The sequence below is a fragment of the Vidua macroura genome, chromosome Z, assembly GCF_024509145.1.
Source record: "Vidua macroura isolate BioBank_ID:100142 chromosome Z, ASM2450914v1, whole genome shotgun sequence".
NCBI lineage: Eukaryota > Metazoa > Chordata > Aves > Passeriformes > Viduidae > Vidua > Vidua macroura.
In genome coordinates this window covers 17,383,606-17,411,177 of record NC_071611.1, presented here as the reverse complement: position 1 = coordinate 17,411,177, position 27,572 = coordinate 17,383,606, and the positions used below count along the sequence as shown (strand labels likewise).

The 27,572-nt window shown below is 37.1% G+C and overlaps 1 protein-coding gene across 1 annotated transcript in view; it reads left to right on the top strand.

Annotated features, from left to right (window-relative positions):
* The first annotated feature begins 4,033 nt into the window (after window positions 1-4,033).
* The window catches only part of ADAMTSL1 (ADAMTS like 1), a 400,259-nt gene continuing 376,720 nt past the window's right edge, over window positions 4,034-27,572 (top strand). The window contains exon 1 of the mRNA XM_054002970.1: window positions 4,034-4,108. Within this exon, the coding sequence (XP_053858945.1) occupies window positions 4,034-4,108 (75 nt within the window). The remainder of the gene's footprint in view (window positions 4,109-27,572) is intronic.

Here is a 27,572-nt window from a genome sequence, read left to right as displayed (position 1 = left end):
TATGAACTACTTCCAGTAAACTTTGAATGCAGAAAGATAAACCCATTTATATGTTTCTCCTACTGTACAGAGTATGATGTTGTTTTTTTCTATGAAGTAGTTTTAATGTTTAAATATGCTTATTGTTAATTTCTTGGTTTTCCTTTTACTATGCTGATTCTTGGGATTTTTGCAACTTTTTTTTTTTTTTTTTTTTTACTAATTCACTATATTTTGTTATTCTGAAATGGATTCTGAAGACCTTGAAACATCACTTTCTGGAAGGACCAGGTGTTTCTGGCTCAATGTCTTGAAAGACAGATCACAATAAGATGCAGTGCAGCTATAGTTAAAAGGTGGTTGCCTGCTCAGATGCCAACAGGTGAAATCTGATTGACGCATACACAATAGCCAACAAAATGCTTTGTTTGTCTGAGGAAATGGAAAGTGACAAATGAGGGGGAGGGGAGCACAGGTACAAGATTTTAGTTTTTCTGTTTGCTTCTCTGTCCTAGTCATTTATAGTAAGGTATATTTATAGAGATTGAATCCCATTCAGCTTCACTGTTTGGGATGGAATACACTATTAAAACTGCATGTTCTAAGGAAAATTATTAACTTTTCAAAAGTGAGACTTTTTTACTCACTAACAAGTTTGATTTTTCAAACATTGCTTTTTTTCTGCACAAACTGCTTCTTCCACTGGTTATTATTTATTTGACTTTAAAGGTTCAAGTCAAAGTCATGCCAGATATTAATTATTTTTAAAAATCATGTTTGCTACTTATTACTAATTTTGAATCTTATGTAGTCAAAAATGCAGAAGAAAAGGAATCAGAAGATAACTCATGATGCATTTCACCTACTCTGTACCTACGCTAAATCTGTCTGTGGAATAAAAAAAAACACAAACAAAAAAATAAAATAAACAAGATGAAAGTCATTGTGTCATTTGCAAGCAGAAGAGGATAAGAAAGGAAAACTTGTACTCACATTTTCTATATTCCTTGAAAAAGCTTTGGGCCCTTCACTGCCTACACTGATCAGTGGCTGACATACAAGAATGAAGAGCCTACCTACCCTGTGAGACACCTGAAGGCTCCCACATTCATAATCCCTCAACCATTGAAGCAGGATCAAATTATCACAACTTTCTACATTTGGGAAAGGATTGTATACTTACAACACAAGCTGCTCCTCACTGATGCAAGCTTTAGTTATGAAAGCACATAAGTGGGAACTGAATATATAACTAGAAATGTCATTGCCTTTGTAGTTTCTGAGCTGATGTAAAACTTGAACCCCTGGAATTAATTTTGTACAGTACTGAGTACTGAGCACATCACTATTGTAGAGGTGAATTTTTGGCCAAACATGTTGTGCAATTCTGAGAGCAATGGAGGAAAATGCCTAAAACCAAAAGTGTTAAATTTAAGGTTAACTTACCATATGTTACACCTGCTCAGAGGCTGTACCTGAATTTAGAGCTGCAAGTCTGTGTTTAAAAATGCATTGCCATTTCAGCAGGAAACAATCTGTTTATATAGAAAAGAGAAAGAGCCACAGAACAATCCTATCTTGTATGTCATACTAAGGCAATGCTGCTGGGAGAAAAAAAAGTTAGATTTTCTATGGATGTAGCCTGCTTTCATTCTAAACATGGAGAAAAACATTCTTGCTAAGCACGTTATATTCTGGCTAATGCTGAAAGTATGTTCAGTTGTTAAACTGTTTTGGTTTGTTTTTCTGATCAAGGAGAGTAATTCTCTCCCTACACATGAAGCCTTGATATTTACTTAGTTCTTAAAAGATCTTACATTTTCCTAAATCTTCTCAGAGCCCTAAGCTGATGATAGTATGGACTTGCTATACTGTGCCTAGCAATATTGTTGTGAGTCTCACAAAAGAGTATGAAGCATACTTCTGTAAGTACTGTTTTTTTTTTTTTTTCTATGCTTAAACATAGATTTGTTAAATATGTTCAAGTCCATTTAAGTAGGAAGACCCTTTCAAAAACCTCTCTCCCTTCCCTCACTACTTATTAATTTCATTACTCTACTGTGGTAGACACAACTGTTACAGAGCTATTAGACAACAATGGTACAGTTCCAACATTGTAGCTATAAAATTGGTGTGAGAATAGAGAAATCTTACCTTTTGTATGCAAACAACACACAGTTCATAATGTAAGTAGTAACAATTGTCAATAAAACATTTCTTGACAATTAACATATAGCTTGGTTTTACCTTGAACCGTCAGGCCCTTCAGAGAGTTGTAAATGCCAGGAAATGTCCTTCTGATTTCTTAAAAGATAAGCATAATTAGCAACATGAAATTTGGAAACATCTCATACCTGACAAATTCATGACAAATTTTGTTCATGACAAAAACATGAAAAAAGCCATGTTTTCTTCAGCCAAATTTTGTTTCTTGGATCATGAGGCATTAATGACATACTTTAGACCACACTATACGTACAGGAGCCTTAACTTCTATAATTGCATGCTGCTAAAACCAAGAATGTTTATGCACAATGTTTATGTATTTTCCTAACCATATATATATCTGTAAAAAGAAAACCAAAATTCTAGAAGTTCATCTGTCATACATATTCATAGAGTATTCCTGGTGTACTTGAATAATCAAGCACTTTTCAATTTAAGCACCTATGCTTCATGTAGCTGTACTTTAAAGAGCATTTCTAAAATCTTAACCATGGAGTTTGTTTGTTGAATAATTAACAGGTTTTAAAGAATTACCAAATGAAAGATGTTATAAATCTCAATGTGAAAGAGCTGTTACGATTTGCCATGAAGATCTGAGCCACAAACCCACCATGCCTTCTCTGTACAGGGCAAAGTCTTTGTCAACAATGTCTCACATAATGCATAAAGGATGGAGAGATATGTGGCAGTCTTTAGTCCTTGCACATGCTGCTTACCCATATGATTTATTTAGCTCGTCAATGAGGTGCACATTTTCCAGGGATTATCCAAGTATCTAAATGCACAGAATGCTGTGGGAGCATTCAAATAGAGTCATGGTAGGAACTTTAGAGACATGCACAATAACAATACATTTTCTTGTGGCTTTGCAAGAGACTTATAGGAGCTGCCATGAACCTTTCACAAGCAGCCAACACAATTTTAGTCAGATTCTTGTTTGTCACGGCTTGCATTTTGACTGTTGTGTTAGCAGATGATGTAGTTGCAGGTACTAGCCAAAAACTTTGAGGGCTTGAAGGTAACTGAGAAAACTAGCTGTATGGAGGGGCTTTGCTCCCCTGGCTAACCACCCGCAGCCTTATCTCCAGGCAGATGTGGGCAGCAGGAGTCAGCACTACAGCATTTCAGCTTAATATCCTAGAAATTCTCTTAGGCTTAGTAGGCAAGAGCATCAAAGAAAGCATACCAGTACATTATGGCAGGTGGGGGCCCGTCCCTGGATCTGCACACCCTGCACCTGCATGACTGGCTGTGCCTGCCTGCCTTGTGCTTGCCACCCTTGCCAATATGCCCTGGTCCTGCTTTAACCATCTAGACCTGCATGCCCCATACCTGCCTGCATACGCCGTCCCTGTCTGCATGCCCCATGCCTGCTTGTGTGCCCCGGCCTGGAACGTCCATTCCAGCCTGCACGCTCTGTGCTTGCCTGCGTGCCCCATTCTTGCCCACATGCCCATCCCTTCCCAAACATCGAATCCTCGCCCTCGCCCTCTCTCTCTGTGTTGCCCATCGCTGCCTGCACCTCCTGTCGCTGCCTGTGCGCTCCGTCCTCTCTCGTCCCCAAGGCCACCCATCGCTACCCGAGCCCCCCGTATGCACCATCCGCTCTCGGTCCGCACCCCCGCCCGGAGGACTCTCGGGGGCGGTGGCGGGCGGGGGCGGACCGTCGTGGGCGGCTCCTCGTCTCCATCCCCGCCGTCCGGCAGCGGGGGGGCCGCGCCCCCGTGCACCTCCCTGCCCTGCGGGGCCCGGAGGCGCCGCGCACCCCGCGCCGCTCGCAGAGGCACGCAGGGGCGGCCCGAGGCAGGCGGAGCGCCGGGGGAGCAGGATGGCCGCGGGGCAGCGCCGGGGCACTGCCGCCTCCCCGCTCGCCCTCGCCCTGGGGCTCCTTGCCGTCGCACAGGTAAGGGGGCTCGCGGGTCGCCCACCCGCCTCTCCGGGACGCTGCTCTCCCGCCATGCTGGCGAGAAGTCCGCACCTGTGGCTGCCGCGGTGCTCCCGGGCTGGGGCAGCGCTGCCGCGGTCGGCTCCTCGTCGGCCGGCAGGTAGCTGCCGCGGCTGCCCGCAGCCCCTGCCCGCACGGCGGGCGGCCGGAGGATTCTGCCGGCTGCTGGGTTTGCCGAGCGCACGTCTCCGTGAGCCTGGCTGGTCTCGCCAGCTCCCTAGAAGGGAGGATGGAAGGGTCGTTATAAAAGTTGAGATGTTCCTGAGCTTTTCCGAATGTCGGGAGTGAGGTTCTCAGCCTGCTTCATTGCGGGGAAATACTCTCCAAGATACAGAGAAACTTAGATTCTCTGCGTTTCTTACATGGGTGTTTGTTTCTGAAAGCCGGGGCCGTGTCAGTGCGTTTCCCTTGGTTGTAATTTACATCCTCTAATGTGCTTTAGAGGTAGTTTGTTTTGCTGACTCATCAATTTGCCATTGCCCAGCTTTTATTTCAGATTCCAGCAAAATAAAATAAAATAAAAATTAAAATTAAAAAAAAATAATAATAATAACAAGAAATACTCACTGTGGATGCACCAGTTATCCCTCTGGAGACAATGTATGAACTCACTTTCACCTTTGTGCCTTAAAGAAAAAAAGGTGTGAACACGGTTCTCTAAAATTGTTCCTATTTGATTTGGTTCCTAAATGTCAAAGATGAATTTTAAGTAAGTAATAGCACTTTTCAGTGATGATGGTATTTTTGAATTTAGAGCAATATCTTAAATCTCACAAGAAAAAAACAAACAATACCTTAATTAAAAAAAAAAAAAAAAAAAGATACAGGGTTACTTGAAATAAACTTAGACATGTAATTCTCTGTATTTGAATTTTTGGTCTTCTGTGCTCATGAAATGTGTTTTCTCCTCTCTTGAACCTCTGCAGTAACTGTACATTCATGGGCAAGTTAGCCTAGTCATCTGAGTAAAGTTTTTAATTTTGATAGAGAAACTTTTGTGTTAGGTTGCTGTGCCTTCTGTTATTGCACCACTTTGGACTCTATGCAAGGAATCTATTAAAAAGCACTGTGGAATGCTATGACCGATGAAGTGTGATGCCAGCCTGCACCTGAAGGCACGTGGCCAGGACTAGGTCAGGACTATGTCACTGGAAAAGTTGTTGAAAATTGTTGCAGGTTGCTTTGGTAGCACTGGTATCCACAGGATGCTCAGACTGGCCCATAGAGATCATTCTCTAATGGCATCTGCTGTCTTTTCTGATATAGGCCACTAGAATTGTAATAGCTGTGATCCTGCAAAGGAAACCTCATCTGCCACTTCCTTTAATCCTGCCACCAATTCTGTTCCCAGGACTGAGATTGAGCTGATCTCCCTTAGCACTCTGCTCTCTCCCTGCTTATCCTGGCCCTGTGCACCTGCTTTCCCTCTTTCTTGCAAGCAGTTGTGCTCAGTGAGGAACTTAAATGTCTCCTTATTTCTTTATACAAGCAAATACAGACTATTTAGATTTACATTTGAAAATTGTGGAGTAATAGAGTGCAATGGCTTGGGAGCTGAAACAGGCAGATCCCTGCCTTATATGTTGGATACTTAGTTACAGAAATGTCATTTTACACTTACTGAGATAGTGTTACTCTTGAAATAGCATGGCAGCACTGCTTCTTGCCTCTAGTCTCAAATTTACACACAGATAGTGTGAGTAAAAATCAGTTGTCCTCATGGACAGCATTTCCTATGGCCAAGAACAAAATCAGCTCAGGAAACCTCCTGTTGTTTTTCTTGCATTTGTAATGCAAGATAGTGGAATAAGTGGGGATTAAAGTTATGCTTCACTGAGCAGCCACAGGTTATACGCCTGTATGCCTGTATCACAAAGAAGGTATATATACATATATGTCTCCATATATATATATGTGTGTGTGTGTGTGTGTGTGTCTGTGTGTCTGTGTCTGTGTATGTATATGTCTCTCTCTATGTATATATAAACAAACTGCAATTCTGTAATGCTGCATTTATTAATTTAAAATTCTGGTTAAATTAAGGTGAAAAATTATTCTTCTCATTTACTAAGTATGAGCATATATTTAGGGTTTGGATGATATTTTTATATCATTCTATATTATCATAGCATGGTTTTGATTGAAAGAGACCTAAGTATAATCTGGTTCCAAATTCCCTGACATGGGCAGGAACACCTTCCATTAGGCTAGGTTTCTCAAAGCCCCACCCAGCCTGACTCTGAACATTTCCAAGTATGGGAGAAAAGAGCACGCTAAATCCTTTTCATAATTTTATTTATTTCCTTCTTTTAAATTATTTCCTTCTTTTAAATTATTTTTATTTTTTTAAGGAGGAAAAAGCTGAGTCTTCAAATCATGTGTTGTTGTTATTACTATTTTAATTATAATTTAAATTATTTTACTATTTTAAATTACTATTTTAATTATTATTATATAGTTTAAAAATAGTTATTACTATTCTTAAACTAGATCAAATGGGGTCTTTTCAGTAGTGATAAATAGGATCTATTAATAAATGTAGGTCTGAACTCCTTGAGCTCTGTTTTGGAATTAAGTACAAATTTGCCTGGGTTGACATGTGCTCCTACTGCCTTCTCAGTTCCGTGTTTCTGTGGAATTTCAATTCCTCTTAATTTTTTCACATCTTTATTAATGTCTACAACTTTTTTTTTTTTTCTTTAATAATTTTTTTCTCCTTTGGGTCTATAAATGAATATACTTGTTTTTAGTGGAACTTCTCTTATTAGAGTGATTCTTCTCACAGGGATTTATTTTTTTATATTTATGGCTGTAATTATAGTAAGTACCTCAACAAAAGAACCTAAACTAGTGTCTAAAATTGCATTGTACATAACGGTTACTGTAGCAGATGCAGGTTTTTCTCTGCCTAAAACTTCATGTATGAGCTTCGTGGATAAGTGCATGTGCACACGTGTTTTATAGGCTAGTCAGGGTATGAGTAGGTTTAGGTCTTGAAGGGGTGTAAGCAAATGTAGGCCATTGGTAAACAGATTTGGCTTGTGGCCATTGTATTCTCAGACTAGTTGAGCCACATATTTGCTATATGCTGTTCTATTTTGTATTTAAATCATTGTGCTTGCTACAATGCACCCTTTTTATGTTCACCACACATGTTACAGGGTAGAAGGAAGTGAAGTTGTGGTGTTTCATGTATCAGGAAACAGTCATATTGAGAAGAGAGCATCTTTTTTAAAACAGTTGCATGTAATAACAAAGTAATTATATTAATATAACTGCTTAATAATAAGCAGTTACCTTTATCCTTCTCCAGAAAAATACTTACCAAGTGAAAATCCACTGAGTTTTGTTCCATTGTCCTGAGAAGATGATAACTTCCTCTTCTACTGGCTAAAGTTGAGAATAAAGCCAGTCAAAGATACTGAAAATGAAAACACACTCCCGACCTTTAAAAAACTGGCCATATTATAGTAAGAGGATCCAAATGCTTCAGTCAGGAGTAATTTCGGATAAAACTGCAGGAAAAACATGAGATGAGGACAAAATATTAGGATACAAGTACTGTATTTATATGGGTCAATTTGTCATCTAGCACTAAAATATCACCATGCCTCTACTTGCTTCATGTACAGTCATCTTGAAAGTAGTTTTGTAGCCATCAAAACAATTCTGTAGTGTGTTTTTCATAAATCTTGGAAGCATTGTGATCAAAATTATATTGATGAACCTAATTATGGCTGGCAATATTAAATTTGAGAACAATTCAAATGTAGTTTCATCTTCTTGTGGAAGATTTAAATAAACTTCTGTTACTTTAATGACTAGAGTTTTCTTTTGAAATTTGTAATAGATCAAATGGGTTCTTGGTTATATTGTCAACTCAAGGCAAAAAATCACAGTAAGGTATGTATTTTTTTACATAATCATCTGACATATTTAACTTCTGTTGTTTCATCCCTCCTTTCCAATTAGAATCACAGAATCATAGTCTGAATAAGGTTGGCAGAAACTTCTAGACATCATCCTGTCCAATTCCCCACGTCAAACAGGGTTCCATAGAGCCAACTGCCCAGGATCATGTCCAGGCAGCTTTTGACTGTCTTCAGAGAAGGAGACTCCACCACTTCTCTGGGAAACCTATTCCAGGGCTCGCCCTCAGAGTGTCCCAATGGCCAGAGTGAACATCCTGTATTGCAGTCTGCAAATATTGCCTCATATTCTGTTGCTGGGCACCATGGAAAGAGCCTGACTGTGTCTTCTTTACACCCTCCCTTCAGGTATTTATATACATTAATAAGATCTCCCCAAACCTGCCTTTCTCCAGGCTGCACAGTCCTTCTCAGTCTGTCAGTCCAGTACCCCCATCATCACTGTGGCCATTTGTTAGATTCCTTATGTCAGTCTCTCTCATGTGCTGGAGAGCCTAGAACTGGACACAAGTCTCCAGACATGGCCTCATTGGTGCTGAGTTTGATGGGAAGAATCACCTCCCTCAGACTAGCGGCAGTCATTTCATTAATGCAGACCAGGATAACATTTGCCTTCTCTAATGTAGGGGAAACATTGCTGGCTAATGGTCAGTTTTGTGTCTACCAACTCTGATTGTGCCCAATCTTTTCCTGCAGAGCTGCTCTTTACTTTAAGAAAACACTTTGGGCTAGCTTTTTACCATGGTGGGCTAACTTCAACCTGTAGTAAGTACACCTGGCTTCAACTGACTGTTCTTAGGAAAGATTAATGAAAAACTATTGCCATTTCGGAGAATTCAGGTGTATGGGACAAAATTCAATTTAAAGCAGTTCTTATGACATTTATTTAATGAAAACCTTAAGTCCCTTTAGTTTCTTTGTGAAGAAGGGTTAAATATTTAGCAAGAGAAAGGACTTGCACTGGAGATGTTGATTGCTGGAATTAGGAAAGTGGGAATAAGTTTGCTTAAGTTACCGATCTCTGAGTATTCATAGCCTGCAGCTCACTAGAGATTTAAGCCCTCAGCATTTTCACACATTTTCACAGGCCATATGTGAATATGTGCATATGTGAGTATGTGCAGGGAAAGAAGCGATACTTCCTCTTCTCCTGTTGCACTAAAGTCAGGTTATTCACAAAATGCTATTACATATGGATCCTTCAGCAGTCATATTTTCAGGGTAATGGGCATGTACAAAAGGGTGAATCAAGAGTTTGTGAATTCTTACTGCAGATTAAAAAAGATCTACAACAAGTTCAGAGATAAACAGAGGGGATGGGAATATTTTAGCACTGGTCTGATTGTACAGTTTCTGACAAGATCTCTGTAGTTTCTCTTGATCCCAATAAACTCCTCTTCTATAATAGCTTTTGCCTCCTGAAGATAAAGGGAAAAGAAAAATTATATTTCCATTACATCTATCTGATTTGAAATTTAATATCTTTCCTCATTTAGTTATAAATGCCAGATTTCACAAGTTTAAAAATACTTCCCTTTTCATGAATATTTCCTGCAGTGATCTGGTTGATAATGTTACCATACAATTAAGTACAGACAGGGAATATCCCATGATGGGTCATGGCAGAATTGTTTAACGAATATATTCTTCAAAAAGTGGAGGTATAATTTTTGATAATCTGGATTAGATTGCTAGTATCATGTTCCAGTTTCATACCCCTGTAAATCGCCTCTCTTAGAATAGAAATTTAAATTAAATTAAATTAAAAATTTAAATGCACTCTGTTCTTGGTGTAGAAATTCACATTGGGTGCACAAAGTGAACACTACTAGAGCTTTATGGGAACCTCAGAGGATGTAAATTATTGCCAAGGATTAAGGAATTCTGTGTGGCTATCAGATAGGCCTGTGTTTTGTATCAGGATTTATGTAAGTCTTGGTTAGAAACTGAATGTTCTCCTTAGTCTTTTCTTAGACTTTCACTTAACATTAAAAAGAAAAAAAAAAAAAAATTCACTGTAATCCACACTTCCACACTTCAGTAATTTTACTCTTCGGTGTCTTTGGGAGTTTTTGTTTGGGTTGGTGTTTTTTTGTTTTGTTTTGTTTTGTTTTGTTTTTTCATGAAAAACACAATAAAATATGCCTTGCCTGTGATCTAGAAGATAATGAAATGTGATGAAGTCTTCTATTGGGATGATGTATGGTGAATAGACTAGCAAGTCATCAGCTGAATTTTGCACCACTTTACCATTTTACAGTATTCCCTGTGTGCTTGGTCCTGTATTTTAAATCCTCCTATACAGCTCCTGTACAGCATGGGTACATGTTGCTATTCCACACCTTAAGGCACTTTGCATTCTGAATTTGCAGTTCTGTCCCACCTGCAAGCAAGACGTTTCTGTTACAGTAAGCAATGTAATGGCAAAGTAACATATCATTTACAAGGCTTGGTGAATAATGCCATGTGCATCTGAGTCATGCCTCTATTAAATTTAATTAAACTCTTTACACCCTTTTCAGTCTTAAGGGTATATTTTTTATGCCTTTTGAGAGAAATGTGCAGTCAGCATAATTGTTGAACATGTATGTGCAAGGAAAGCTACCAAGAGGGGGAGAAGGGGAAAGCAAAGAGGCAATTCAAGGCCTTTTGGGAATACATCTATTGGAGCTACAGAAGTTATTCTAGAATACATTCTGGGATGACTAGATCACTGGTGTTGTTGGACACCGTTATATTTCTGTGGAAGAAGAAAAGAAAGGAGATAAAAAAAGATGCTGCATCACTTGGACTGAACATATTTAGGTGAAATTGTATTACAACAATGTGTTCTGCTGAACTGCAGAAAGCCTGTTTGTTCAGGATGTTCTACTGAGTGGACAACAGCAGTATTATATGCACTGCTTACACACCAGTTCAAGACTGGTGCAGGAATGGAAGGGGTGATCTAGCAGGACTGTCTGATCTTGGCCAACAACATCCTTCAGAGGAATTAAACAAAGCTTATTCTTGCATCCATGCTTCAGATTTTTCATAATTCTATATGGCTATATGTCATAAATAATGACATTACATCAGTCCCAGATATGGCTTGTGGAGTGTTGTTTGACCCTGCTGCCTTTGACTCAACCAAGTTTTTCCTGAATTTTAATCTGTACCTATATTTTTTTTTTAACTGACCCCATATATGTATATTCTTCCAATAAGATATTTAATAATGGAAGAGTGGATCTATACAAAACTGCCAGTAATTGTTTCATTTAGTTTTGTTTTGACTTGTAGATTAAACGGGCATATGTATTACAATAAATAGAAAGACCTGCATTTGGACTTTGACATTGTTACAATAATAGTGCCATTCTCTGTGTAACTCAGGCGGCTGCAGAAACCAGCTTTTCCTTGCACTGTAATATTTTTGTATTCTGTGAAGAGTTGACATGAAGGAAAGACTTTTTGTATAATGACACTACTATGTAATAGAACACTACTCCTGTGTGGCTACATTTTTTATTTGATTTTATTTTATTTCTCTCAGTGTTTTTTTTTTCAGATGAGAGAGGGTAGCCACAGTCATCCTGACTTACACTAACTCCCAAAGAAATGACTGAGCTGAGATGACAATCTCTTTCTTATTTCTATAGGCTTCGCTACAGTATGTTGAGGTAGGACAGTGGAAATGAAGAAGGAAAGATTTTTTTTTTAAACAGGTGATTTACATTTCAAGAGTAAATGAGCATAGTGAAACAAGAACTATTTAATTTGAGGTTTTGAGTCAAAGACCAGGAAATAGCCTTATCTTTGCATTGTTTTATTTATTCAATTTTCCTTATGTACATCTGTTGGAAACAGTGATTGTAGAACATACACACCTTCAAATTTTAAACATACCTGCCCTGGGTAAATCATAGTGACTTTGTAGTGTAGAAAGGATTTATTATTTGATGACTGGCTTCTACAAGGAAGCTGAGCACAGGGGTTACTCAAGTGCCATAAGTTTCCACTATAATTTGGAAAGCTAACTTAGATTTCTCACTGCAGTAACAGAGAAATCTATTAGACTCCAAGCAGCCATGCAGTGAAGAATGTTTTTATCTTTTAGAAAAGACATATAAGGGAAAAAATCCCAGGAAGACTTGATGCCTGTTGCTGTTCAGATGAAGAAATACAGCAGAATTCATCAAACAGGAAGAAGTTTCTGCACTTCCCCTGACTGATCTATGTCAGTCAGTCAGAAAGAGATGTGTTTCATATTTCAGAGGGAAAATATAAAAGTGAGTGCAGTTGATAGTAGAAAAAAATGACTGTACTAACTGCATACGTTAATATGAAATCCAGAAAATTATTAGACCTGGTGCTAAAAGACAATTTTGGGAAATTATTTTAAAGTCATAGTTGAATATTTTCTAATGAAATGTCAATTTAACAGAAGAAAATTCTCCCTAGGAAAACCTTACTTTTAGATATTTTAGGAATTTTAGAAACTATTCTTTTCATTATGTTTAAAGTAAAAAAACCCAAAATAACCAAACCAAAATAAACAAACAAACAAACAAAATCAAACAAGCAACAAAACCCCAACCCCCCCAAAACCCAATTCAATCATACATAAAATATTTTTTTCTTCTGTAATTGTGTGAAACTTTGTACTTTGTACTGGGTCAAAGTGGATCATTCTCAAATTAATTTAACTAGGAAGACCTGCAAGCTGTTAATAAGGTTTTGGTGGAGGATTAGAGGTGTTTGGATTTTCAATTTTCCCCCAGATTTTTAAGATTTCTTGAGAGGCAGGAGTATTTTAATTTATTTTTGTTCTTACCTCTTTTCTTTTTAAACTCTAGCAGCAATATATCTAATCAAATTTCTGTAACGAAGGAGCATGCCTTCCTGGTCAGTCTTAACATGCTAAAATTAGCTTTTTCCATGTCCTTATTTCCCTCTCTCCTGAAATTATTGGAGCTGTTCACAAACATGTTGATATAAATTAAATTTTTGCATTGAATCTGAAATATTTTTTTCAAGAAATTATGGCAGGGCTCCTTTTTCTTTTCCTTTTCTTCTTAAAAACCTTCTACCTCCAGACTTTTCTTCCTATCCCCATATGAACCTACTCACAGAAGGGGATATTTTGTTCATAGATCCTGCCACAGGATCTAGCTGAGGTCTTGAATTTCTAATGTTTCTAATATACACTTCTTTATATGGCTTTTCTAGTTGTAAAACAGACATAAGACTATATTTTCCTGTGTCTTTTATATTTTTTGTATGGTTTCAAAGCAGGAATTTGTATGTTCTTTAGGAAGTATATAGCACAACCTAGTTCTTGACAATGTCATTCAGAAGAAATTACAATTTGAATAACTACTGTGACAAGCACAGGTTTTAATGGCAGAATCTCTGCTAGCTTAATTTTTGCTAGCTGAAATGTTTTCAGATTATAGAATTAACACATGAAAATTATGTTTAAAATAGTTGAAGTTAGATTTTTCCACATGACAGCTCTGAAATTCAACTAAACATCTCCTGGCAACATTTTTCTTACTTGTAATAACAAGATTATATGTCTCCTCCCCAAAGTCTGCATTGTGTAAAGACGTCCTTCAAAATCTTTCTCAGCGCTCTTGCTGTCATTATCCCTGCTTTAGTAATGATATTCAGTTTTTAGCAAGTTTACAGCTACTGATAAATTTGTCTGGAATGCTGGGTAAAATCATGGTCTCGAAAGCAATTTCTAGAACAAAAATTAGGAAGAAACTTCCAGTGTTTAAATACTGTGCCATAATGCTTTTGTCAACTCTTTGTAGCCTAGCTAAAATACAGGAGACAGAAACCAAAGAACTGAAGTACATCTTTTCATCTGGAGACACCACTTTCATGAAAAACTCCATCTACAATTCTTCACATTTATGTATTTGTCTAGCTGGTTTTCTGTATAATACAGACACCTTATTGTGACCAAGAGTGGAAGTGGGAATATTGAACCTGATAACTGTATTTAATTTTTCAAACTGAGTTTTTGGTACATTTGCAATATTTGCAGTAGAAGTGTTTGTCTGAATAGCAGCATCTATTATAAACTTGGAAATGAGAATGGATTCTTGATTGCATACAGAGCACAGAATGTCACATATCTTAAGGCCAAAATAATGTTTACAACCATTATTTTTTTCTTCTGCGTCCCATTTTAGCAAAACAGGAGGATTTTTTGTTTTTAAACTTCTAGAAGTACATAAGAAACATTTCATGCTGTTCATATTTTTATATTTTTGCTGGTTTATAGTGGTTTTGCTTCTGTTTGCATTTTCTAAGTATTTCAAAATGCCAGGATGAAAGACTGTATATGTAAACTGCTATGATTTGATTCGGATAATTCTATGAGATGAAGATAGAATGGAGTTCAATTTAACCTGACAGAAGTTTTTCCACTTGTTCTGAAATCTAAAACCTATGGATTCAAAGAATCCTAGTTTCTTAAAAGGACTGGGATCTATACTTGTCCCTCTGAGAAGGACAAATAACTTACACTGAATTGTAAAATTTAAGAGAGTTCAAAACATCTTCAATGTGTGCTAGAATGACTACAAGAATATATGGTCACATGGCAACCTGGATATACTTCCCATGTTGTTGGTAAGGCATGTTTTTGTGTGTGTTTAGTCAAATATGTGGATTCTGAAATTGTGGAATTTTTAATTTGGTTGTTGTTGTTGTTCATGTTTAACAGCATCTTCTTCACTTGATGCTGAATGCAAAGTTGTGAAAGAGTGAGCAATAGAGATTTGAAAAAACTCCTTCAAAGCTAAGAACTTAACTAGACCTTTTTTTTTTTTGTTAACTGTTTAAGAGGTGAGCCTTTCCCTCCTCCTTTCAGTGCAACTTGTTTCTCAGAAATCTAAGGATTCTCCCATACAGCAATAGTGAGAGAATGAAATTACTGGGGTTAGGCTACAGCTTCAAATCACTTCAGTTTGTGTCATGTCTCTGAGGAGTGCAGCAAGAGATGTGCTCATGACAAAATTTTTTTTGCTTGGTTGGTTTTGGGTTTTTTTGGTTGGTTGGTTGGTTGATTGGTTGGTGTTGCTATTTTTTTTCCTTTAAATTAAGGAAAGCAAGCATCTATGGAGCCTCAAATGGTGAATGTTTGGAACTGTTCCCTTCCAGTCAGCAACAGGTTGTCCGTTAACATTCTCATAGCTGAGCAGAAGAAACATGTCTTTCATATTTTTAGCACAATCTAGAAAATAGGAAATCATTGCAGGACATTGAAAGCTGATGGTTATTGGATGCAAAAATAAAAGTAATTCAGTTACAAAAGAATGAAATATGGATTTTTAAAGCCAGAATAAGGCAGAAATAACCTGAAATTTTTTCAAATAATTAAGTACAATATAGCCAAACTATGACATTTGAGATTGTGTTTGTCTTCAGTAGCAACAAGTATTTTCACAACTTGGGTTATGAAAATTAAATGTATGAGTACTGTTTTTAATTACTCAATCGTAGAGGATAGATCTGCCTTTAGAAATCCTGTTTATATGAATCACAATATTAAATGAACATAAGTAACCTATGTTTATTATTCTTAACTCCAGTGGTAAACTACTTAAGAAAAGCGAAGAAGTATTATTTTTTGTGTTTAAGCAGAACAAAGAAAGCAAACAAAAAGTTATTCTCTGCCATTTCCTAAATATAGTGTGTAGGTGCTGCTTTGAAACAATTTCCTTAAATATGGTATCTATGCCATAAATTTTGCCATACCTATTACAAGGTATGAATAAATTACTTGAATAAGTTTTGCCATACCTATTACAAATGCTTGCAAAAACAGGGTTTTAGCAAGGTTATCTTCAGACTAGAGAAATTTCAAAAATATACTTTCATTTCCAAGAAAGAGAAAATTGAAAAAAAATCTGTAAAGGGATGGTTCAGAGGAAGTTATGAAAACAGAATAGAGGAAAACCCTGGATTTTCACTTAAGGAATTCCTCTAGCAACATTCATGAACAGGCACAGAAATCTCACTGGAAATGTTTTGAATAGTTATATGCAATAATATATTGCCCATTGGCAAAGAGTTTTGAGTCAAGCATGGACGGAAGCAATTAACTGAGAAGGTAACTGGGTCTTTAATATGATAAACACTTAACTTCTTATGATTTCCTTTATTTTTTTTTTTCTGGCCTTTAACTAAACATTTATTTATTCTGATGCAGCTTTTAAGACTTGGGCTTCTCTTGGCTACCAATTCATTCATTAGATGAAGAAAGAAAGGAAGGAAGGGTGAAGTGCTTAGTTTAATGTTGGAAGTCTCTTATTTTCACAGAATTCCTATAACCATTGCACTCCGTTTTCTTATGCTTTTATCTCTTCTTCATCTCCTACCTCTTCAAGACTACCAGCAAAAATAAACAATTTTTCCTACAGTAACATATTATGTCTTGCTGAAAGCAAAGTTTATTACAAACATTTAATGATATTAATTGTACAAAACCAGTGAGGAATTTGTTGCTTCTTAACCTTAACAGGATGACAGGCTACATATCTATAGAATCTTGGAAGAATTATTCATATCCTCTCGTTATTTACTTCTCCCTCCCCTTGTTCCCCCACCCACATTTTTCCGAAGCTCTGGATGTTTGCCATGGCTTGAAGGATGTTGAGCTGCATGTGCAAGTGTTACTGCTTACTTGAATAAATTTTCTTGTTCTTGTGTGTGTAATTTTCCTCATTCAGAAGCCACTTGCCAGATTTTTAGGTCATCATCCTTTTCCTTTTCTCAAGATCATCTGGCGTGTTCCATTTAACAAATTCTTTGTTGTAGGGGTGCCAAGGATGTGTTCTGTTTTCCCTCATAGAGTGCACCAATTTGTGCCCTTAGATACTTTGTACAAAGAATACATGTCTATCAGTTCCAGGGGTGTTTGGTTGTGCATGGGTGGTAAGCATGTGATGGAGCTTTCTGAAACTGGTCTCTTATTTGAAATGAGCCACTTGTGTGATTTGATTCAGCCCTTTTCTCATAGCCCTACCAAGCAAAACCATCCCTAAGTGGATCTCTTCTGTATGTCAGGTAATTGCTTTTGGTAAATAACTTGTTTTCAGCTTTTTTATTATCCACTGTCATACACTCTTGAAACTGGCTGTCTTGATTAATGCAATCATAAATTTTCATACCATAATTAATTTTGTTAGTCTTTTGCAGCTTCTTTAGAATGGTTTGGATAATTAGATCTGTGTTCTTTGTAACTGTGTTTTGTTCAATAAAGAGAAGCATGACAGATAACATACTCACAGCAAATTAATCCTTTTTGAACCTTCCATTAATCTTTTGTATTCTAATCAAAACAAGTTACCAAATAAAATGCATTTTATTTGAAAAAAAAGTTGTTGTTGTCTCCTTCAGGAATTGTCATAGTCCTGTTCAAGGACTGTTCAGTGTTTTCTTATTATGTTAGAATCTAGAACATAAAAAAATATCTAAAGATAACTGGATTAATAATCATAACCAGAACATAAAAAAAATCTAAAGACAAGTGGATTAATAATCATAACCTGAAATAAATTAATGGTCAATGAGGAACCATATTTATAATTGGTTATAAATAATATAATAAAAATAATAAATATAATTAATGAATAATAAATATAATTCATATCCAGATATGAATTAAATGGTATTTTAATCCAACAATATTTGAAAACTCAAATTCTGCAACGTTGACATTATTTTCTCTGCTGAAGTTTTTCCTGTTCTTGGTATCTCTACTGTCACCCCAATAGTGGCACATTTTCACAGGAGTTTAGAGAAGGGGTTTTTCTGTTTGCTTTCTTTTGTTTTTTAATATGGTATCCTGTACCAGAGAGCTAAAAATTATAAGGTTATGGCTTGTCTGTTTCTGAAATCCTATTATTAGAGGAAAAAAGATGAGCACATTGTGGGTCAAAGTCACCAGCAAGCCAGCAATTGCAGGGGAAATATAGATATATGCCTATGCATGAAAAATGCAGTAATGAGAAAACATTACAGTAGAGAGCAATAGATACAGTAGAATGGCATATAGGTGAGTATAAACACAGACAATTTAGAGGGATAGAAAAAAAACCACAAAAATGATACACAAATTGTTATGATTTTATGATGCTTTGTGTCTGATTTTGGTATTTTTTTATGTATCTGAGGAAAAATAAGTGAAAATTTATTAGTATTAGTCATAATATAACATGCTTTTGTAGACATTTGCTACATATAATGAAAATGGGACTCTACAGTTAGGAATAAAAATGGGTTTATTATTTTAACCTCACCTTCTGCTTTATCTGCACAATATAATATTTCCCAAAGGATCTGCAACCATACATAGACTTGCGTTGAAATTTGAACATCAGCTATGCAAGATATCAGTATATTGACCCAAGATTACTTACTTCTTATTGCATATTGTTGCTCAAAAGAAATATATCTACCCCTTACAGAAGATGCGATATTTTGGTATGGTACAGGAGATAGGATTTCTTTACAATAAGGTTATTTAAACCGGGAGATGGTAGTGGCAGCTTCACTACTTCAGGGTTACATACTAAGCTCTTCTTGTAGCTAAGAGCAACAAACACATCCCAGAACTTTGGTCAGCAGAGTTGAAAGGGAAGGGAGGGTATGACTCCTCAAGGCCCAGTCTTGGGCCAGCACTGGGACTAGAAGCCTGCTAGATTCTGGGATTTTCTTTCACCCTATCTGGGAGCTGAATTATACAGTAGTCCTCATGTTAGTGAAGGTCTGCTGCTGCTCATGTGAATTAGCTAGTAGCACTGCAAGAGAGTTGTTCATAAACTGCATGTGGCTAAAAACCACATGTTGATTGCCCAAATATTAAGTATATGATCATATAAGGAATTCTGTATGATGTCTGTATCAGCAGGAGATAAATTTAACCACAAAGGGATAAATTAGATAAAACTAGTGAAGTACACATTCCAGAATGTGGGCAATTATCCAAAGATGCATATTTCGACCCTGTAAGATATGTGATGCCATTTTAAGTAGGTGGGAAAGCAGAAAAGCAGGTTTACACATGTTACTTTTTGGGAACCATCCTGCATTGTATAGAGACACTGTTTAGATCAGCTAGTCAAGGAGATAACAGTATTCAGTAAGATCACCACTTCATTCAAGGAGATTGAGACCTTTGATTCCAGTGTTTCACAATTACTTTTCTGTTTTTAGGTACTGTGCTGCTGAAATTAAAAAGTACTGAGGAATTTGAAGAGTAGTAGGCTAGATGAGACCTGAAGTGACTATAACAACTAAAATAATGTATTATTTGCATTTTTCAGTTTTTCTGTGATTCTTTAAGCATGCTTACTTTCATTTTTCAGGGAAAGATTTTCTATTTGTTGGACTATTAGCTGGGGAAACCACCAGGAGTCTTTGTTTTTCTAAGAGTTGACTGAGCCGACATGCCAAAATCACCATGTATAGTGTGTACATCTAACTCCAGAGCAGCATGTCCTGCATGTTCTGTGACCTTACTGGTTTAGAATTTAGCAGAGGCCTTTTTCAAGTAAAATAAATAAGACAAACTGCATGCCCCTCCTAACAACACATTTTAAAGGAATGTGCATATATATATTAATTTATATATGTGTGAGTGTTTAAAAATTCTGAGGACAGAGTGAGTCTTAAGAATTTTTTCTCTATAAAAGTAGAGAAAGATAGTGTGCAAATTTAGATGGATTTTATGTTTATGAAAAATAGCTTAATTCTGAAGGATATGCAAAACAAAGGTGGTTTATCAAAATGAACATGCATATTTCTGTAATAAGTTTTTTTCCCTGCCTCTAGCTGGGACAAAACATACAATCAAATGATCATTTTAATACATTAAACTAAATCATAATTTCGAAGTGTCAAAGTCATTGAGCACTCTGTAAGTACTCATTTTAATGTTATTCAGTAATACGGTGACCAGCAGTCACTTTTATGGAAGACTTATAGACTAAGAAAATAGTCTATAGACTTATTTGAAAACTAGTAAACAGTGCTTTTAATCAGTCTGGCAGTAACAATGTGATTGTGGTATTTTCTTCTTTGGGACATTACAGAGGTAATTTATAAAGAGGTGTATTAATTTTCATATATCATATATTCCCAAAAGGATAGGGCTGCTAAAATAATGGTGAATAGGACAATTCTTGTAATACTATATTTTCCTGAATTTGATCTGAATATACTCTGCATTGGTACTTTGGAACAACCTGAAAGGCCCTCCTAATCTGCATGTGAGCTAAATGCTGTCTGGGGAATAAAGGGATTGTGAAGAGCCTTCTTGTGAAGGACTGGGGGTGCAGGTGGGTGAGAGGCTGGGTATGACCCAGCCATGGGCACTCCCAGCCCAGAAAGCCAAACGTGGCTGCATCCAAAACATCAAAACAGTGTGGGCAGCAGGGCCAGGGAGGGATTCTGCCCCTTCTACTCTACAATTGTGAGACTCCACTTGGAATACTGCATCCAGCTCTGGGGTTCTCAGTAAAAAAACTACGTGGATCTGTTAGAGAGATGTCCACAAAGACAGCCAAAGCACTGGAGCACCTCTCCTATGAAGACAGACTGAGAGAGTTGGAGGCGTTCAGCCTAGAAAAGAGAAGGCTCCATGGAGATGTTACAGCAGCTTTCCAGTACCTAAAAGGATCCTGTAAGAAATATGAGAACAGACTTTTTAGCAGTGTCTGCTGTGAGACGACAAGAGGTAATGTTTTCAACCTGTAAGAGGGTAGATTCAGAGTAGATATAAGGAAGAAATTTTTTTACAACAAAGGTGGTGAGGCACTGGAACAGGTTGCCCAGAGAAGTTGTGGATGCTTCATCTCTTGAAGTGCTCAAAGCCAGACTGGATGGGGCTTTGAGCAACCTGAAGTAGTTGAAGACGTCCCTTCTCATCACAGAGGCCCTGACTAGATGATTTCTAAAGATCCCTTCCTATCCAGACAATTCTATGATTCTAAATATAAAATAGAAAGAAATTAGAATTATTTGTACAATATCATTGTGTGAGTGAAGTTGGCAGGAGGAAGGAGGACTGGTTAAAGACTGCCAGACATCAGTGGAAAGTCACTATCCTGCCAAACATTAGGAGGGATGAGAGAGGCATAGTGTTGTCAATTGACCACATGTAGGTTCCTTCCATTCTTTGTGGAGACTTCAGTCAGCCATAAGATAGCTTGATGAGGAATGTCTTTGGCTCAGATAAAATGGTAAGGAAGAGCTATTTTAATATCTTCAGGTTTGTGTTCTAGTCTATCTCTTGACAAAGATGGATGGAAGGCTTTTCAATGTGGTCTCCTCCATTGCTTTTCCAATGCAAGCAAATGATAACTCATTCATAAGGTGCTAAGAAGATACAGTAACATAGATTTGTTCAAGGACCAGGTGTGGAAGCAGCACCACTGTTTGACTTTTCCCTTTGACAGATGACTAGAACTGAAGACTTGTCTGGAGCAAACAATTACCTCATAACATATTTGGCACCAGCACAACTAAAAGATTAGAGAAGAAAATAGTAATGTGAAAAGGTAAAGAATATGGTTTTCTCCATCCAAAATTCACAATTTATCCATTAATGCAGCATAGACTGTCTATCTAGAAGAGTAGCTCATTTCAGTATTCCATGTATGGGAACCAGTGATGCTTCCTGGATAAGGTATGTCTGGACATCTTGAACCACCCGAATGAGAAATTTCTTCTTATTTGATGACATCCAGTCTTTTTCATGATGAAAGGTTAATATGGTCTGTAGTAGATAGGGACAGGCGAACGGAAAATCTCAGGATGTGACGGAAAGCAAGACCCTTCCCCCCTCATCCTGTAATAGATGATCAATCACCCCTGAAGCATGCAGCCCCTCCTAACTCCAGTAGTTTTCCATTCCTTACTAACCCTAGCCGGACCCACCGTCCCCCTTTGACGTAGTAAGACCCCCTTGACTATTTAACCTCACGAGATGAGATAATAAACGCCATTTGACCATCCACCACATTGGTGTCTGTGCATGTCAGTGGACCGAGTGACCCGCGCGAGGCCGGGTCGCCGTGCTGTGTCTTGAAACCAGGTCGCCTGCCTTCTCCGCGGAAGGCAACAAAGGTCACACTGTCATTTTGTGCTAGCATACTAAGACAGCACTTTTTTCCTGCTTCCTCAGACCTAATTATCTGTGAACTACTAGTGAGCTAGTAGCAAGCTATGTTTAGAGTAATTTCTGTAGTAACACCTGGTAATAGCAGGGCCTACCAGCTCCAAGATCCCTGGCAGTTGAGTCCACCCAAAAATCTGCTTTCAATTTTCTCACAACCATTCCTGGTGTTGCTTTGCAGTTTTTGGGAACTTTATGGACCAGTTTTCTTTTTCTTCTCTGAAACAAATGTCAGCAGAGTCAAGATCCATAAACTCACTATTGAAAAGTGAAAACAAAGTGCTGACTCAGCCCAGGGAGTTGGAAGCAAGTTGCTCCCATAACAGGTTTGCATAGAAATAACTGCTATGATAGCTGGGAGGGTCGTGTAAGTATACTTTTTATTGACATTTCCATATGGGCTTCTGGTGTTGTGTTTTTGCACCATTGCTTGAATTACATGGGCTGCACAAACCCTTTTGGGACACCAGAACAGTAACTCTTGTTGAGGCCATTCACTTGCTGGAGTGGCTTTGAATCAATATTGTCTGGTGCTCAGTCACTGTGTCCTTGTGCTCTGGAATATGGAAGTGTTCACTTCTGGGAACTGTACTGGTGTAAGTACAAACTGGCATGTGCAGGCAAACTGTGTTTTCTGGCTTGTATTTTATTTCTCCCAATTGCACTCTGAAGGTGAAAACAGAGATATGCTTTGCTTTTTGGGAGTGGTATCTTTGAATTAGGTAGGGTTAGCTCCCTTGACAACATGCCATGTGCTGCTCTCCATTTACATCATCTCTGCAGTGAGAAATAAATCCAGCAAAAACCCCTGCTTTCATTAGCCTTAACTTTATAAATTTTCCACACTAGGCAGTTATCTAGTTAGCATATGGACTGTACAATAGATGATCCCAATGTGAATATGCTGTAAGCCACTCGAGGGATTTAGCTGCTGTGATCAATCACAAGAGCATTTGCTCTAGGGCCATGTGTTATTATTTATAATATATACTGTTTATACTTCATAAAATTCTCTTATCACTCTTTATTTCATAAAATCAATTTATTGAAAGAAAGAGCCAAAAGATTTATCATTTTTGTAATAAAATATCTTACTTCACCTGCCAGGAGTAGCCAAATCAATTTTTAACGTCTGTTAATGATTTAACTCTCCATTTTACTGACGTCAGTAAAAGGGTGTTACCACTCCCAGTCTTCTGTGAAAGGATATTTTCAGTTTACAGAAAAATATACTGCTTGCCTCTGCATTTATAGATTCATAATTTACACTACACTTTAATTTCTTATCGGTAAAACGTTGAAAACTTAGATAGAGCTTAAATAATAGGATGATCGGATACTCTGAATATGATGGATATTCAAGAGGGCATATCAAGACAGCATGTAAAAATTTTAAAAAATCATTATAATTTTATATTTACTCTTCTTGTGTTTATTATGAAAAACTAATTTAATGGACCACTTTATTTTGCTTATCAATCTTCTCATTACAATTCAGAGATATTTAGATTGAATACTGATTAAGTTAAGCCCCAAGAAGTGTGTGTATTTTTAGAGAGAAAATATGTTTCACAAAGAATTAAGTCATTGATTTAATAGAAGCTCTTTTATGCATTATGATATATAACATAACACAGATACCATTTTCTTCATTTCACAGTAAAAAACAGTTTCTAAAAGTGATTACTAATATCATGTTCTGTGTAAGTGCATTGTGAATTTCAGCCTTAAATGTGATTCTTTGATGGGTTTTCTTTGTTCAAGTGGATTTTTTCTCTTATTAAAAGGTTGCTATAAATGCCTTGCCTTGATTATAAGGAGATGAGAGATTATTTTCTGTATAAGATTTTACAATGTAAACAAATACATCTGTGTTTACATGTTTTTCATAAAAATTGGTTGGTCAGAGGTTCCTATCTAACATATGTTCCTAATGTGTCTCTGTCAAAACATTTTATATAAATTTTAGAATTTTGGTTTATTGAGAGTTTTGTTTTGAGAATTTTCCACATCCAGGATGGTTCTGTTGTTTTACAGTAATAAGAAGAGCAACCTGTTACAGAGTAGCCAGAGGGATGAGAAAGATGTGTGCAGCAAGGAGTTTGACTCTTTCTGCTGCACTTTATTCGTAAGCTGTCACTTATAATTGCTATTGCAAAATCTTATGGCATGTTTTTTTGTTGCTGAAGAAAGAAACTTCAAGAAAATGAGGGAAAGGTCATTAATTTTTGTTGATTCTCAAACAGGGGAAGTATTTTTTAGGCTTCCCATTCTGTCAGAGGCATGCAGGTTTATGCACTTTCTGCAATACATGAATTGTTTTCTGAAAGTATCTCTTTTAATTTCTGAAGTGGATGGTAATCCTAGGAACACTGCCTTCTTAATTTAGCACGAATAGATTAACTTCTGGCATCTTTGTGATTAATCACTCTAAATCTTGGGTGGCATCTTGGGTGGCTGCACTCTGGTGGAGAGGGCACTGAGCTGCTTTGCAAGTGTCACAGGAATCCAAATCTGGCTAGTTATTCAAGTCTTGTTGTGTTTAAATTTCAAATAAGCATTTGTTTTTGGTTTTGGGGTTTTTTTTCTGATGGGGAAAAAAAGCATTCTGAAATTTTTGAACTAACTTGACATTAGCTATAATCATGAATACATTTCACTGTTGTCTTAGTTCCTCAGAAGAGAAAGGTTCTTAACTCACACTCAATTTAAAGTCTCAAATCAGATTCAGTAATTAAAAAAAATTGCTATATCTAAATTCTGAATAGTATTCCGTCCTCATGCTTATTTAAAGTCATATTTTAACCTGTTAAAATTATAATATCAAAAACATTATTTTTAAGGTTCCGTCTGAAGAGCCTAGGCTTTTGACTACTTTGCTCTGGGCAAAAGTGAAATGTTGCATTCTTCCTCAAATCCACTTGCTATGACTTGAACAGTGTAAGCAGTTATTGGTCAAGCTAATCCTGATATTTCAAATTCCTTTTATTCAGAAAATACATATATTAAAATTAAGTAGAGAAGGACTTCTTCCTTTTCTTCCCTTTCCTCCCGTTCTCCCCTGTCTGAGAAGATCACTCTCCAAGCAGAAGGAATCAGTTTTGGTGTTACCTTCAGGAGACTGATCACTTCAGCAGTCCCTTTACACACATGGATATCTGTGTTGATGGCTATATTAATTTTTAACCTCAGAAGAAGACTATTTTTATTTTCTTGAGGTCTGTCTTCCACCAGGTTAGTAGTAACAGATGTAGTTTGTTGCCTACTTTAAGAGTGGTATGGACAGTTTTAGCCATGTAACTACATTTTGCTTTGGTAGAAACCACATTCCATGGGCTGTGGGTGTGACTGAGCTTGCTTGTGCTAAGACTACTGGCCATGGTAGGAACTTATTTATACCAGAGGGAAAGAAATTCCAAGGACAGTAGCAGTTCATAAAAACATGGTGTGTAGACCATGTCTAAGAAATTCTAAACTTGGTAGGAAGCACCAGTAGGTAATTGGGAGCCTTTAAATATGGAAATAGGTATGAAATATGTTTTTCTCTTCATCAGCAAGTCAAACAACTCTGGCAGAAAGTAAAGGGTGAGAGAAGATTGGCAAAGCCCAAGTCACAGGCAGGTTAAATAATTATCAGGCTTTTCCAGTGCTTTGCAGGGCACAGTAAATTGCAGCAACTTCAGCTACTGGGTAGTTCAGTGTTACTGACTGAAGAGCCATTTCTTAGTAAGGTACTCACTAGCTAGTTAGCTGTCACCTGATATGAATGAAAGTGTAGTTCCCTGTTTTTTCTCTTAAGTAGGCTAGGTCTGTCCAATCCTTTCTCTGAAAAAGCCTGGCTATTGCTGATGACGATGTTTTGGATTTATGTGGAATAGCAACTTCACACCGGCAAAACAAATATTCTTCTGGTGATTAATGTATGGTTCAGTCAAATCAAATGTTAAAATTTCCTTATTCCTTGGGATCCATACAGCTACGTTTTGATTACATAGCTAACATAGCCATTTTTAATCAAGAAGTGAGATTGCCCCATATGGTGAGAAAACCCATGCAATGTAATTAATATCACTCCAGAAAATAAATTTCAAAGGTGTCAGTAGGTGGGAGAAACACTGTGGAATCATGCCTAGGGTCCAAGTGAAGTACCATTGAGAGTCTTGGCTAGCAATGTAGCAGCCTCTCTGTTTCTTTGCCTAATTGGTATAAATATCCTTTCAGAGCTGTAACAGAACTGACAGCAGGAAGCATAGCATTATGGAAAAAAAATCATTGGTTTAATCACTGACACAGGTTGAAGAATGGATGGTTCACATTAGATCATAGTAAAAAGCATGAACTGAAACAAGTTATGTGGGAAATATTCCACTTACAATAAGTTATGTATGTAAAGTGGCTTTCATAAAAGACAAATAAATGGATGTGAGGAACTTCATGATGCTCCAAAATATTTTTTTAGCAAAATAAAATAAAACCAAAGGACTGATAATAAAAGCTCACAAAATTAGAGATTCAGATCAGAACCATTTCCTCAGATTTCTGCTGGCAGTAAACAGTGAGGAAAAAAATCGGAATGTACCTTCTGTGTAATCTACTGAACTGGGCCCATAAAATAGACTCACTTATGTTACTCTTTGATTTTTCAATTTAGTACTTGTTTAAAGGTTCCTAATAATGAGGCACAACTAGTACTGATTGCTAATAGTAGAAAAACAGTTCACATGCCCTAGGCTTCTGAGGCATTTAAGGTGTATTTTGTGTTGCACTTCAAATTACCGGAACACGTAATCTCCATTGGCAAAAGGGAGGCAAGCCAGTACAAGCAGGAGTCAGAAAGTTAAGAATGCAGCAGAGAAGTAATAATACATATTGTGGTTTTTTTACCTCCTGTAATTAATGATTTGTTGCAATATTTTGACAGGGATTTCACATGTCCTTGTCCACTTCTGCATGCATGTCATTTGTTGAAAATGGATGCACAAGTTAAATTGAACATAGACTTTTTTTTTTTCTTTTTGGTAGATCATTTATAACATCCATGTGCACAATAAAATCACAAAATAGCAGTGTAAAAGTGTCTTTTACTCAGGGGTTGGATAACAGCTTACTCAGGGGTTGGATAACAGCTCTAAGGAAGTATGACTGTTTCAAAGATCTGAATGGAATTTGACATGCAACATAAGCTCTGTAACAACCTACATTACACACTGCAATTAATATCCCACATAAGCAATTGGATTAATCAGAATAGGCTTGGTGTACATGTATAATACAAAAAGCTTCAAGAATATTAAAAATATTCAAGACAAGATCA